General features: G+C 39.9%; 1 protein-coding gene across 1 annotated transcript; it reads right to left on the bottom strand.

The window, feature by feature from the left end:
- Positions 1 to 53: 53 nt before the first annotated feature.
- Positions 54 to 15,468, bottom strand: mmp2 (matrix metallopeptidase 2). The gene is made up of 13 exons (XM_056374192.1): positions 15,107 to 15,468; positions 14,690 to 14,916; positions 13,539 to 13,687; positions 12,547 to 12,675; positions 11,618 to 11,791; positions 10,721 to 10,894; positions 9,788 to 9,961; positions 8,926 to 9,081; positions 8,651 to 8,777; positions 4,692 to 4,828; positions 3,920 to 4,079; positions 3,540 to 3,649; positions 54 to 1,725 (listed from the first exon to the last, which is right to left on the bottom strand). The coding sequence occupies exons 1-13, from the start codon at positions 15,260 to 15,262 to the stop codon at positions 1,622 to 1,624; spliced, it is 1,977 nt and encodes a 658-aa protein (XP_056230167.1). The 5' UTR covers positions 15,263 to 15,468; the 3' UTR covers positions 54 to 1,621.
- Between the last annotated feature and the right edge of the window lie 366 nt (positions 15,469 to 15,834).

A 15,834-nucleotide genomic window follows, 5' to 3' on the forward strand; every position in this document is an offset into this window, starting at 1 on the left:
AATACTAACTAACTAACTAACTTAGCTGGATGGAAAGAGCATGTACTCAAGTACAGTTTTGAAATAATTTTAATACCATTTCATTCTCATTCTACATTTTAGGATGAAATATTGTATTTTTAACTCCATTACATTATACATATATTTTACTACTAGTAGTTACTTCGCAAATTCAGATTTTCCATACAAAAGATATGATCTGTTTATAAAATATCATGTGTTGTTATAGATTGAATTATCCTATATAACTTACAGGGGCTGTTCTATCTACATGACAAGTACTTTTACTTTTGTATGTTGTATGTAAGTATGTTGTGCTGATAATACACACTTATTACTTCAATGCAGGATGTTTACTTGTAACAAAATACTTTTACATTGTGGTTTTGCTACTTTTGCTGAAAGAAAATGATCTGAAACATTTTTCCACCACAGTTATTTGGTTGCCTCACAAGCTTGATTGTGAACGCTCGTAACTGTGTCAACCCACAAGGCTGCAAACTATATGGAGCTCCTCCTCTGTTTATCACTGATCCACATTATATTGACCATCTTTCATCTTTATTGATGACAGTAACAAAGTGCACAAGCATTAAAAACAACACAAAACACAATGACTGTATTGCTAAAACCCAAGAAAGAAAAGAGAATATAAAAAAAGATTATTAAACAATACTACTGCGGTACTCTTGTCATGATTCCATCATGCAGCAAACCTATACAGCCTCTAGAGGCAACCTGTGCCTTTAATCTTTCTGTACCATTAGTGAAGGGAAATGCAACATGGAGTTGCCATGGCAATAATTTGGTCTCCATATTGTGTAGTTCCCTTGTATAGTCCTATAAAAAGTGCTAACCAAATGAAGAATAATGTGTGCCTGCGAATACTACTACTGACATTCAGAGAATACTAAGTAGTCCCATCAGACATAGTTACACTGAATATAAGTTGTGTATATATATATGTATATTTAGGACTATATGCAAGAAGCAATCTCTAAAGCACCATTTTCGGTCAGACACATTGTGCAAATTCATTTTTTCAAATGTATTGCTCAACAATGACAAAATTAATTAATTAAAACTGATACATTTATAAAACTGCACCTAGTACACTGGACATAGAAGTGATTCTAAGCCAACACGAATTCCTCATATGGTGTAAAACAACCTTTCAGAATCAAATTTGCATAAAACGGCAATATCTCACAGCACAGTATAGCACTGCGTTCAATGCAGTGTGGACATACCTGATGTCTGAGTTTAAAAAAAACAAACCAAAAAACTATAAAACAATTAAAAACAGGGGGTACATATTGTAATAAATCTGCATCAGCATAACAAATACAATGTCAATATCACACAGTAATATAGCAAATATCCAGTTGCCTATGTTCAGCCTGTGTAGAAGGTCCCATGGTGCCTTTCTGCAAAGCTGGAGGCTTGTTATACAGGCTGGAAGGGACATGTCTCCCACAGAAGCGTGCATAGTTGCCAGGATAAAAACTTACAACAGTGTGCACTGCGGCGACCTCAAGTTGTGTACAATACTATAGCAATGTCCTCATGAGGCCAGACATCATTACAGGAATTAGCAAGTTGCGAGACATTTTGGAAATGCTCAACAACCGAGCCAGTCCTTTGTGATTTCGCCCAACTTGACAATCTTCAAGCTGCTGTCTTCCAGTTTGAAATAGTGGTTGCCTTTGAAGAAGTAGCTGTAATCTGTTAAAAAAATCAAGCAGAATACACAGTGAGTTGAAAATACTTGCTTGAGTTAAGTCTTCGCAGCATAAAAAATTGTTTCGTTTTTTGTAAAACAAGGAAAAAACTACCAGTAAAATAATCAAGCTAATAAAAGCATATAGACTAACAGTGCAATCAGTCTCGATCAGGCCTTGGGCCTCTCTCTCTCTGAATTATGCTAATCAGGAAGCATACAGAGGCACCTCTGTGGAAGGGAACAGACTTTCTTTATAGAAATTTGTTTGTTCACTGTGTGGGGAAGGGGCTATGTGATGCCTACAGTGCCGTGTGTATGTTAGGAGAGCAGTAATGGAAAAATCCCTGGTTGCTTGCCATCGACAAAAATCTACATACCACCTCTAACCCCAAGGATACATGGCTGACAGTGACAGTCTCAGAGGAAGTTTACCAGTATCATTGCCTAAAATTCACAGCCACAGACTGGATGTCTTGTACTGCAATGCCCTGTTCACTAGCAAGCAAAGCAAACATAACCTGTCATGTGTTATTCACTCACAGCAAATTCAAGAATTGAGCAAGAGATATAAAGCAACTGCTCTCCCACTGACTGTCTCCTTTTATCAACATTAGACCACAGATGACTCCCTAACTCCAGAACTCCTCCCTTTGGCCTGTTTTACTTTATCTTCTCTGCAAAGTCAGTTCCTCTAAACAGTTCACTTCTGGCTAGATGGCATCATCACTGCTTGCTGAGTTCTGGTATATGAACATTTTTATTGACAGAGGCACAGTGCCAGACTCGCTGATAGAGCTGATTGGATTTGTCTTCAATCTTACCAGAAGGAAAGCCAGTCTGCAGAGAACTAGCACACCGCACAGGTCACTTTCAAGCCAAAAGACTACAAAAACCACAAAAACTCTACTTAAAGACACAAACAAAGGTGTAGGCCCAGGACGCCTTTTGCCGTCTTGTCTCCATTCTTTGATTTACAACCAGAACAGTGACCATCTTTGGTTTACTTTTATACAATTCTTGTCATCTCCCCTTGAGATTAGTATATTTATGTAGCGTGTCATGGTGTAAAAGGTTAGTTTATGTTTGTGGTCTTCATGTTGTCACAAAGTGATGTGGTCACTGGTTCATTCTAGCTACATTAGTGACACTGCTCTAGGGATGGCTATCGGTTGGTCCACTATGTGGTCCAACTGAAATATCTCCACAGCTATTGGTTGTATTGCCATGAAATTTTGAACAGACATTCATGGTCACAAGTGGATGAATCCTAATGACTTACTATTCCTTGACTGTTTCTCTAGTGCCACTGTGAAGTTGACCTTTTTGGTTTTTAGTGAAATATCAGATCCATCAACTACTGATGGAACTGAAGTTTGGTGCAGATGTCCACAGCTCCAGATGATGAATCCTAATAATGATCCCATGACTTTTCCTCTAGCATTACCAGCAAGTTGAATTTTTCACTTTTCCAGTGAAATGTTTTCACATCTACTAAGTGGACGAACACAACATTTTGCACAGACATGCATGATTCTCAGAGGATGAATTGTAATAACTTTGGTGATCCTCTTACATTTCTTGTGGTGTCTCAATGAGGTCAAACTCCATCCTCAACTGTATTCTTTGTGTACTACTAATAATCAAATGTTAGAATGCTTAGTTAAAAAAAAGTTAAACTAAGATGATGCAAATAGTAAACATTATACCCTCTATGTGTCATTGTCATTGTGAGTCTTCTAGCAACTCCTGCTTCTAGCTTATGGCAAAAGTTTCCTTATCCACTCACAAGCTATATAAAAAGAAAGATTTTTTTTACCAATGCCATTAAGACTGAAGGCAGAGTCTATGCCATCTGGGATGCCATTCCAGGAATCGGCAATAAGTTTGGGGAAGCCAGGGTCCATCTTCTTCTTATCTTCATCATATCTGTACACACGTAACAGTAAAAGTGCATCCTTTAATAAACATACTCATACTTTCCCATGGAAATGAAACCTTCCAAACCAGTCATCATGAATCCCCATGTTGTGCAAGGGCAGACAGAGCTGTTGTGGTTTACAGTACAGTTTAGTCACACCAAACACTAACTAGATCCAGACGTAGCCAAGCACTGCAATAAGAAGTAATGACAGCAACAGCACAAGTTAGGGTGTGTCAGACAAGGGTTTGAGGCTCATAAATGGTTGCAAACGTTACCTCCAGAATTTGTCCCCAGCAAATAGGTAAGTCTTTCTATTCTTCCTAAAGTTGAATGCAGCGTCGATTTGCTGCAGGTCTGTGGGAAGGTCAAGGCTGGAGAGCCTCTTGGGGTAACCTCTCTCCAACTGATCTGCTTTGTAGACCCACATCTCGTTGCCTGGGAGAAAAAAGTAGAAAAGAAAGACATGTGTTATGCTGATGGAACTTTTTTTAACACAGGAATGTTAAACAAGATTTTATCCCATCTTCCTATAAATCTATTCACCAACTATATCATATCATGAGTGTGAGATCATGCATTAACCATCCAGGGTAGTAACTCTCCCCGTATAGCCAAACCAACTCCGCTGCTAATGTCTTCAAAGCTGACAAATATATTATGTAAACCTCATCAGTATTCAGGAAGATTGTCATATTAGTAAAATGCAAGGAACGCATCATAAACCACTAATAACTATGGTGGAATATCTCAAGTGTCCCGAGAGTGCACACACTGCACACTGCACACAAGAGTGCCCAGCCAACATTCCTGCTTCTCCTAATGTTTCAGTTCGTAGAAGTGCTTGACCGTTAAGGGAAAAGCATCCAAATGGTAAAAAAATAAAAAAGTGAAGACACCTCTGCATTACTCATAGAAGTGGAACTCTCCGTTTCTGAGATCACCAAAGAAGCACAGGGATAATATGCACAGTTCATGTAATATGACATCAACATTGAGCAAGGATTAGATCAGCTGTTTTTTCACAGTAACTTGTCTACTCCAGCATACCTGCAAAGAAGACTGTTTTTTCCTCCAATGGGTTTTCATAGGCAGCATCTATCTTGACAGGCAGGTCGGGCCAGTAGGTGGCCACTAGCATAGGGCCGTTGGGCTTGCTTCTGAAGTTGACTGATCTGAACAGGAACCTGGCACACAGAGAATGAGCGGGTGAGCGATTGTAAGGTAGATGAGCCGGGGGTGAAATGAGAGTGAGTTTGAAAGAGGGGCAGTGGGGGTTGATGAGGAGGTGGGGAGAGTCTGTGTGTGTGTGTGTGAGAGAGAGAGAGAGGGGGTTTTAGTGCAAGTGCTTCACTGACTGAGCCAGCCACAATGGCCTGATTCATGAGCATCTGGTTCTCGTTAGGACTAAGGCTGCCGACGCCAGCGGAACAAGACCCATCTTGCCCGGATTTCCAATACACAGCTGCACAACAACGGCAGCTCCCCAAACTCTTTTCCACTGACCTATTTTTTAAAAAGAAAAAGAATCTACCAATTGCAAAGATGAGCTGTGATAATGACAAATTGAAGATGAGACTAAAACCTTATATACAGAACTTGAATAGCATGCATACATACCACATGCACATAGTTGTTTATTCACTTGTCAGAATGAAATCCAATCTGAACGAATCATCTATAAATTGCATTATTTTATCTGTGTTCTTGTGGATCGGTTTACAAAATTTATGCCATGTACCAACAATTTCCCTAAGGCTTTAATTTTGTATCATATCTCTAACACCGTCCTTTCCTCCCTCTGTGTTTTCATCTTGCATCCATTCAATAAAAAGTGTCTGGTTAAGAGGACAGATTTAAAGAATAGAAAGAGGTTTTTCCAAAGCACTGGTAATGTTTTTCCATTTTTTGTTATACCCAGGCAGCCACTGGTTTCCAGTTTTCTTTCGTACAGTATAATTATATAACTGCTGAGACTTCAAACCTTGTAGTAGTAATCTATTCTTCCTGTATGTGTTGTTATCAAAGTAATGTTATACCTGTGTGCTGACACAAGTTGATGTTAAACATCTGCACTGCATTGCAATGCAACAATCATGTAATTTAGACAGAAATATCAGCAGCCACGATAGCACTTTAATTGATTCTACATCACAGACAAGTTTAAACTTTAAAAACTCTAAATCATAAGATGCCTTAGAGAATGTCTGTGCGTTAAATATGTGATTTGCTGTAAATGGACTAAGACTGGCAAACACACTGTATTTACCTAAAGGTCCAACGACAAAACCTTCATGTGTTATCTCCTTGCTGTCGGGTGGTACTTGAAAAGATGTTCTCAGTACTCTATACTAGATTTAGATTGCCCATGTATGCACAAGCGATTCACAGGAAAACAATGCATGCATGTAATTCACTGTCCACACCAATAGAGCATTTCCTACTGCTGCAGCTTCACATTAAAAGTGTCTAACTGGCAAAAAAAGTTTCTTTTATTTTGAAACAGCAAACAAAACCCAACATCAAACAATGGTCATTTTTGGAAAATTTTGTCAGCGGCTATATACTGTAACTCCAACTCCTTTGCAAGACGACCTACTTTCCTGTGACCTGCTGTTGTGTGGAAAAATACTGGCATCATGTGCAGCATTAAATCAGATTGTGGTTGAAATTATTCTTGCCTGACAAACATGAGTTTGGTTGTGTTGTAAGAGAATACACCAGATTCTCTTCTGATGTATTTCTAACAAAGTGGCTGCTGAGCGAATGTTTGCTTTAGTGTTCAACTGCAATATCTGTTACCATCGACACCACGTGTTTTGTCAGATTTGGCAGGACTGAAATCTTAAGGATGACAACTACTGTTGAATACAAATAGACCCACACATTATGACTTAGGGTCATAACACTGCAGAAAATGCTGTTTACAATCAACCTCTAGCTGTGGCTACATGCTAGGATACAAGCACATGAGCATGTGTTGCCTATGTGAATATCTGTTCTGTAAAATTACGGTCATAAATACACAAGGAACCTAAATAGTGGGTTGACCAAACTATCTCTGTGAGACGGACAGTATAATTGGCTTCTCCTTAAGCCCCCAGACAGACAGACAGACACACTTAAATGCTGAGCTCAGGGAATGCTACAAGCATTGCTCATTCCATCATGTCAAGATTTGTCCTACACTATAAACATGCCACGCCAGGAGAAAAGAGGGAATCCAACTTGTACAATAGAAGAATCAAGTGAGCATTAGTCCAGGAGCCCAGAGGGCACTGCTCCTTCCCTCTGAAGCTAGCTTATTGCAAAACTCTACAGCTTACAAGCCTGACATGGTCCTTCAGGCATCTCATTAAGTCGCTGTGAAGGTCAAAGCAACAGGCCCATACTAAAACTTTACTAATCTCACACTTTGGAGAGTTATACTCTACTGTACAGTTCCATTCCACATACTCTCTCACTTCAGTGCCTTGAGAGAACTCTGTCCTCAAATTTTCTCCCTCCCATATGAGAGGCATATCAGATTAATAATTGCTCAAAATTTCATACAGTACAAAGCCTTATGATTACGGACGAGAGCCAACAAAGACAGTGAGCTGCTGAACAAACCATTGCAAAGGATAATGATAGTTTAAACATCTGTTGAAATAGGCCAAGCTGCAGAAAACCAAATAGCAGCCGAGTCCCATCATTCACATAGAACAGGGTACACAATGAATATCACATCTACTGATACCCCAAAATATATTTAGACATTATGAAAAATACAATATGGCAAAATATGGCAGGAAATATTGCGATATTCGCCTAAGCCTAGGGGACAGCACAGACGATGAACAGGTAAGTTTATCTTTCTTTTTCATAGTTATAACTCAGTCTGAAGCATCAAAGAGAATTAAGTCTCGAACCAGCTTGATTTCCAAAAACTGGGCCAAAGTTTCATGGTCCACAGAGCACCATGTGAGTTCATGTGCTGCTCTGTCGATCACTGCGAATGTGTGGAAAAGAAGCACAGAAAGGTGAAAAGTAATTCTGTATTAAAGCAGGATTTGTGAGCAGGATTGTGGCTTGTTTCTCCCAGTTTCTAAGTCCAGGTTCTCGGGGGAGGAAGACCAGGCTAACTGAAAGACTACACTCTTTGGTACGGACGTCTGCTGGCCTGTTTACTTTGGACAGTTTTCCAAAACGGCCATGAGAGATATACAACTCTGAACCTTGAAATTGCAAGGAGTTGATAATATACAGCACATCTATAAATTTTAAACATCATAACTAACAAGGGACGCTATTTGTGTTTTCTATCAGTTCCTTTTCCCACATTATTGTTTTTGTTCTAAGTGAACTTCATGAGACTTTGACTGTAATAAACTTCAGCTGTTTTAGAGAATGCCCACCTTTGTACGGGAAAATGAACTGACTCACAATGACTGTTGACCAAACCACAGCACTTCATGAAACTCCTCTTCTACACAGGGTCAGCCAGTAGACACAGTAATCTTACAAGTCTTTGGATTTACTGGCGCCGGTGGAGGAGAGAACTGTAGACTGTGTTTATGACTGATGACCGTTTTGGTTGTCACTGCATGCATGGAGGAATAGCTTGTTTTTCCCTCTTACTAATTGTCACATCATGAAACAAGCATCTAACCCGCAATCTTCAAGTGACACAAGACTGCAAGATGAGAAACAATAATTAACAGGAAACCTCATGTCAAACTGCTCATTGTTTGTGGGGAAATGATTATGAAATCCAACTTATGTAGACTGCCTTATTGCACTTACACAAGTCATAAAGCCAGAAGTAGGCTATTGGGTTTTGTTTTTTCATTCTTCCCATTGATCACAGACAGGAAATTCAGCCAGACTTTGGCAGCACTTGCAAGTTTCGAGAGAGCAAAACATGGAGCTAATGAAAACATTGCAGCTAGCACATTCAAACAATGCACACTTGGTGAAGTCTAGTTCAGCTCAAAACAATATTAGGATTTCCTGTCTGATGTGATTACCTGTCCTTGAAGAAGAAGGTCTCTCCTCTGATTTGTGCTATAGCATCAAAGATAACTGGCTCCTTACAGATGTCCATTGGAGTGACTGGACCCTGAGTTGGAGGCAGAGGCTTGTCTGTCGGCACACCTGATTTTAAGAGATTTACCAGAATAATTACACACTTGCAGTACATTAATCTGTCCTGGCTTCTGATAAGGAAAATACACTTTTTTTGTTCTCTGATTAGACTTAATCCCTGTCCGGGAAACTAGCCACAAATGACATTTCATCTCACCGTAGAGCTCCTGGATGCCTTTGATGTCATCCTGAGAAAGTCTAAAGTCTTTAGTGAAGGTGTAAATTGGGGCCATCAATGCTCCGGGGTCCTGAGAATGCTCCAAGCCAAGGGCATGACCAAACTCATGGGCTGCAACCAGGAACAAACTGTAGCCTAAAAAACATGTGAAAAAATGAACATAGAGAATCTTCACATCAGAAACACATCAGTGCGTTTGAAGGTGGATAAAGTTGGATTACGTTAGTATGATGAATTATTCTTTAAAGGGACTATTTGTAAGTTTTCTCTGCAGCTGAAAGTGTTTTTTTGTAATCGCTTGACAAGAGGTTTGGGCATAGACAAGACAAAAGGTTACAATTTGCACTCTGAGCAGTGCTACGTCTTCAGGGCAGACTTGAGGCTACAGTGAGTCGCTATCGAAAAGTGACAAGACAGGCTAGCAGGTTAGTGTGCTAACTTCAGTGAAAGAAAAGATGTGATACAGACAAGATTTAATGTTAGCATTGCTTTCCACCGCTGGAAACAGCTCTTGGCGAGTAAAGAAATTAAGTTGGACTCTGAACCTGCAATGTGTCTTCCAGACTGGTAAGTAAATAGCCATTAACGCTGGTTGTGTAGCATAGCAAAACCTACAAATAGCTCCTTTAAACATGTACAGAATAAATAAAATCACAATCCCCTCGATTCTGACTGACAGACAGTTGTCTGAACTACTGAGGGCAATTAATAGATAGTTTTTGTAATTATCTAAACTGATTGGCACACAGTCATTTGTCCTTTGTGGCAAAGCCACTTGGCTGCTATTCTCACAACTACAGCAAGAAATGCCCACAAATACTACTGGCCCATGCCTTCATACCTTGGTCAGGACAGAAACCCCATTTGCGGTCATCATCATAGCTCTTGGTGGTGGCGCACCACATTTTGCCGTCGCTGCGTCCAGATGCGGTGCAGGAATCATAGGTGTCTCCCAGGAAGGTGAAAGGGAAGACACAAGGGCTTCCTTCTGCGTTTCCTCCCACCGTTGACATAGCTGGAGGAGGGGGGGGGAGTAAAAGTGAAATGTGCAGTGACCTCAGTTCATCTCACTGTCTTATGAACTCATTCATATGCCAATTGTTTTTCTCCAGAGCACTTTGGTTTGTATTATATTGTGAAATCAAGGCAGATGATGTTGAAAACAACATCATGAAAGCAGCTGGCACAACACACACAACATCAATAACTAATCCACCTGGAACAAAACCAAGAAGCACCCACCCAAATTGATTTGCTTTCAGAGAGATCATTTTCAATTTGGCAAGACTGGTTTTATGCTGTTTTAAAGAAAAATCATTTCTTATTCAGCACAAGCTATCACACAAGGCATTACAACAAAGCTACATTCCTAATCAATTAGAACCAGATGAAAGCCCCAGTGGCTGTACCTCTCTCTGTCTATCTTACTGTCTCTCCCTCCCTACTACACTACCTCAAACCTAAAACCATTCCCTCTGACAGAATGGAAAATAAGCCCTGCCACTGCACATTAAAATACTTTCACAGTCATTCAGCAGACCACGAGCAAGACCGAAAACCCCAACTGGAGCATTCCAGCACAGAGAATAAACACAGACAGTAAAATGTACTATATGCATCTATGCAAGCACATAAAATGAAGACAATGTATACAGCAGTATACACGCCTACACTATGTCAGCATCTTTATGACAGTAAAGGAAATTGGCTGCATCCTAGTTGACTCTGTGACGAGAGTAGTCTGACATAACAGACAGTGTATGACACCACCCACCTGTTTCAGGACAGAACCCGAAGGATTTGTCACGGTCATAGTCGTCAGTAGTGGCACACCAGCGGTAACCGTCATCTCTGCCCTGAGTGGTGCATCCATCATACTTCTCCCCCTGAAAGGTGAAGGGGAACTTACATGGAGAGCCTTCTGCATTTCCACCCATGGTGAATAGTACTGTAGAACAAAGGTTAACAAAGGTAAATGTAGTTAATTGCCTTTAAAGAATTAGCTCCAGTTCCTACGTGACCATTGCTACTACAACCCATACAATTTAAAGAAGATAAACTATAATTAAGAAAGTATGTGGAATGGAAATTTTTTTACCTCAATACAAAAGCTTAACAGAACAGACGGCTGCAGAATAAACAGTTCTCAGTTGTGTTCTCATCATATAAAACAACTTAGTACATGTGTACTTTGGCAGTTTGTTGTAATGGGCATGTGATCATGTTAGTACCATGGACAGCAACATAACACAGATAAACAAAATGTTTGACAAAGCCCAGTGTTCTAAAGTGGGGCAGTAACTTGGAAAAGAAATATTCCATATTCCACTCCAAACAAAAAAAAAACAAAAAAAACAACAGTTTCCTGGCATATGGTCCAACCTACTTTCTTTCTGTCCAAAATCAGCAGAGCAGCTTTGAATATAGCAATAATCTGATATGAAGTAGTACTTTGCCTCTATAGAAAACACTTACCAAACTACTTCATGTTTTTGTGGTTCAGTAATATACAAGTAGGACACGACAACAATGCTACTATGGTCTAATGGGGCCACAAAAGTGTAGTCTATGTAAACCAAGGAAGAATATGTTAAGAAACACTGCAATGCCATTTTATTCATATTACTGTATATTACGTCAAAAATAAAGGGGAACCACATAACAAACTTACATTCATGAGGGCAGAATCCATATTTGCCATCTTCATCAAAGTTGTAAGTGGTGGAGCACCACAGGAAGCCATCGTCACGGCCCTGGGACGTACAGCTGTTGTACTCAGTGCCCATGAACAGGAAGGGGAATTTACAGAACTCTCCATCAGCATTGCCAAACTTCGCCTTCACCACTGTTAAAAAGATAAAGGATCATGCCGATGCCTGTTGATGCTTAACCACATTTACTGTAATTCCTTAATACACTGCATTACTGTCATCCATATAAAGGTGAGATGGTGTTCAGTATGAGAGGCTACCTGCTCAAGCACGTTCAAAGTTCCTGCAAGTAAAATTTGATATTGTTTTGAACTAAATGGAAAGACGTTGCTTCCTAGACTATGAGAAGACATTTAAGAAGTAATGGTCACTAGTTCAAAAGCAAGGTACTGTATAAGCATTATAAGCAACAGTATAAACATTGTAAAAGCACTGATATAATAAGAAAATAGTCCATTCACACAAGTGATAAATTCAGACAAGAGGATCTGAATAATGGGAAATACATAAAACTATCTGGGCCAATGTGCGCTAATAGAAATGCAGGCAACAGAGAGTTTTTTTCTATTCAGCTTCCAGATGGCTGAGATTTACCATACTGAGAGCCAGAAAGTTCAGACAAAGTTAAGACAATCAAAACAAAGTATCTGAAAGTCAAATTAGTGTTATCAATGTCAAAATTAGGGTCCTGTCATCTCAACTGACACGTACTTAAGCTGTTAATCAAATTCACATCACCCCTACTCGAAAGCTTCCTTTAATTTGTTTTTAAAAAGACTGAACTCCATCTATCTTACTGATACTAATTATATTGCTACAGCTGAAGTGGGAAATAGTGGAGCCTTTGCGATACACTTCTTTGTTTTTGTAAATGGTGTTTCTCCATTACCTTGGCCGTCTCCCAGTGTCCACTGCTCATCGTCATCGAAGTGGGAGTCTCCCCCAATTCCCGGCCCTGGAGCGAAGGCATGAGCCAAGAGGCCATCTTTGCCGTCAAATGGGTAACCATCTCCATGCTCTGTTAATGACATCATTCAAGATTAACCAATCAACATAAATATCAAAAGTGATTTTCTTATTCCAACAGGCAACACATGATATAGAGCTATTAGCTTGCCAGTCAGTCAGTAAGTGGCATGAGAGGAAATGCGTGATGTGACATTAGTGTGTATTCTTTATTTTTTATTTTATGAAATGTTTCTTAATATATTTTTTTTGCTAAAACAACAGTTCAAATCTTCTGTGGTGGCTGGTTTTTGTTTGTGTTCCACGATCGCGGCTGAATTCCTTCTCAACAGGGTCAGCTATGGCTAGACAGAGTGATATTATAACTGTGTGTAAATATCAAGTGGTTGTTTTAATCACAATGACTGGATTTGACAGTGTTGTAACCACAGTTTCCGAACGTATTGGTTGGCAGGGTGGATAGTCACTGTAATAACGTGTGTTACTGCTCCAACACCATTAGTCAACAAGGCAGTGAACTTCTGTTCAACTGTTTCTAAACTTGGTCTCTATTTTCCGCTTGGAAGTGGAAGGCAACTTCACTTAATCATAAGTTGGTTATTAAAGTGGTTAAGTAATTCTTGTGGAGAAAATCTTTGAATTTATCATTCCTGTGCCCCATTCAGACCCCATTAAGTGTCTCTGAGATCTGAAAGAACTTTTAAAAGTATTCACTATTGTTTCCCACATCCCAAGAGGTTATAATAAACTGTGTTTTTTGAGGCCACGTGGGGTCAATTTGCTATAAAATAAACTTTATTTGTTGACGATATTTCAGTTGCAGGCATGCAGTCTCATTGCAGTTGTCTTTTAAGTATGGCACTTAACAAATATCGCAAGGATCCATATGCTGTCTTATCTATATACGTGTCATACCATTGCGGCCAAAATTAATCATGATGTCTGCCTCCCCATCCATGATGCGGGAGAATGAGAGTGGGGTGACATCACTCCATACTTTGAAGGCTCTGAAGAAAGCATCATTTATGACTTCCTCATCCAGATCAAGACTGTATCCCAGAATTCTAGGGAGTAAACACAAAGTTAGTTTCACTCTAAACCAAGACAAGCAAAGGATAATGAAGACAAAACTCATCATAGTAACAAAAGGCCAATGTAATCACGATAGTCCTGCAGTGTCGCATTTTGAAAGGTACATAAACCTATCACTTTCTCTTCTTAAGATCATGGAAAAGAATCCAGCTAAAGCCAGCCAATAACAGTATATGAGTCATCTGGTGAAAATGCTTCCTGAAACAATGTTCAGCCACAAACCCTGTTATATGCCTGTCTACACAGTCCTTTTTCCTAAAAACAGTCTAAGATCTCTTAGTTGTTATTGTCTTTGGCTCGCAGTCTTCCTTACAAACACACAGGCAGACGGGCTGGAATGATCAGGGCACACAAAACCGCTGATATAAATAAACCAATTCCACATTGTTGTAAACCTCAAACAGAACGAAAACAAAAGACCTGACACATACTGTGTAGGAATGCTGGTGTTAGCAAGACACAAGATGCAAGCGCTTCACGACTGGGTGGATGGGAGTGGGGTGGACTGGGGGTTGCGGAGAGGGTGGGGGAGGTCAGCTGGGGCCAAGCTGTGGCCCATCTCTCAAAGTAAACAGACTCTTAACTGGCCTTGAATTTATACTGTTCATCAAACACTGTTTCGGGAATACTAACTGGTGGATTGTTAGTGTCATTGAGTGACTCAGACATATTCTAAGAAGTATTTTTCAACTCTTATGGTTTGACTTATGGGTAACAGTTGGGTGGGGTCAAGTTATTTTACCTTTCTGTGACATCATATATAATGTCCTGATGTGGTACATGAAATGCATCTACAGTATTGGGTCCCTTGGTAATGTTATTACCTTTTTTTGAGTCATAAAGTTAAAATTACTTGAGTACAAAATGAATTGGGACCCACTCCCATCACAAAATGGCCCTTGCAGGAATTCACTTAAAGTGCAGGTTAATCTAATCCTTCTTCAGAAATGTGCAGGTAATGGTATTTCTCTGACCTGTATGTGATGTCTTTCTTCTGCCACATGGGTTTCCTGTGGAAGAAGTTGTAATTGGCCACATCTGGGACGCCACAGCGGGGCTTTTTCATGATCTCCACAGTTTTGGCATCAATCTCTCCAGTTTCTTGCAGAGAAAAGAACTTTTGCATTTTCTTCAGTGTATCCTTGAGCACCATAAGGTTACATCTGTCTTGTGGGCATCCATAAAACTTATTCAGATAGTGCTAAAAGAGAAAAAAAACACATATTAAAACAGTTTAACTCTCTTGGAGTAAATTAGTCCAATGAATAAATAAATAATACACAAACTATTCCCCAGCAGTCACTTTTTGTGCTTCAGGAATCAGAACTCCTCATTCACAGCTGGCTAACCCACTTAGGCGTAGTTTTAGGAATAACAACCAATAAACTTACCAGAGCAACTTCTTTGTCTGTTTTGGGAGTAGTATCGTCTCCAGGAAACCTGATAATAGGCGAAGGGGCAGCGTATGTTGCTTGAAAGACGATGAACTGAACCAAAAACAATTTGAGACCAACCCGACGACAACTAAATATCGTCGGAAAACCCATTTCCCCAGGTTAACAATACTATCTTAAATGTGGTTAATGCCGTTCACTCCGGGTTGCGATCCTTCCAGCCCGTCAGCTTGTGTTGCCTCTGCCCCTCTGGAGGATTTTTTTTCTCCTTAACGGGACATCCTGCACCTCGGCTCTATGAACTTTCTCAGTTCTGCTTGCACATGCACTTTTTCCCGACGCTTTCTGCGCAGTCTCCAGGTTGGGAAAGAGGAGCGGGGGATAACTTCATGCTTACTCATACAGTTGGATTTCTGACTCGCTCTTGTTTTTAATGGAAACCTCATATGGAGTTTTGAGTCGGATAGCTGAGGATTAAAGGGGAATGGCGTCCTGATATGACAGACTGACTGATGCTATCTGATATACACAAAACCTGCATATTTAGTGACCTCATCAAATGATTCAATTAGGCCTAATAAAAAACTAATTCCCCCCTATTCCTTTAATCAGTTCATCACATGACATAACTGTCATCAAGAATTAGCGATGAAATCCAACTTTAATTTGATGCTGCGCTGTGTGTTTTTCCATAACTCACAGATATAGAAAATAAAACGACAGCC

The sequence above is a fragment of the Seriola aureovittata genome, chromosome 1, assembly GCF_021018895.1.
Source record: "Seriola aureovittata isolate HTS-2021-v1 ecotype China chromosome 1, ASM2101889v1, whole genome shotgun sequence".
Lineage (NCBI taxonomy): Eukaryota > Metazoa > Chordata > Actinopteri > Carangiformes > Carangidae > Seriola > Seriola aureovittata.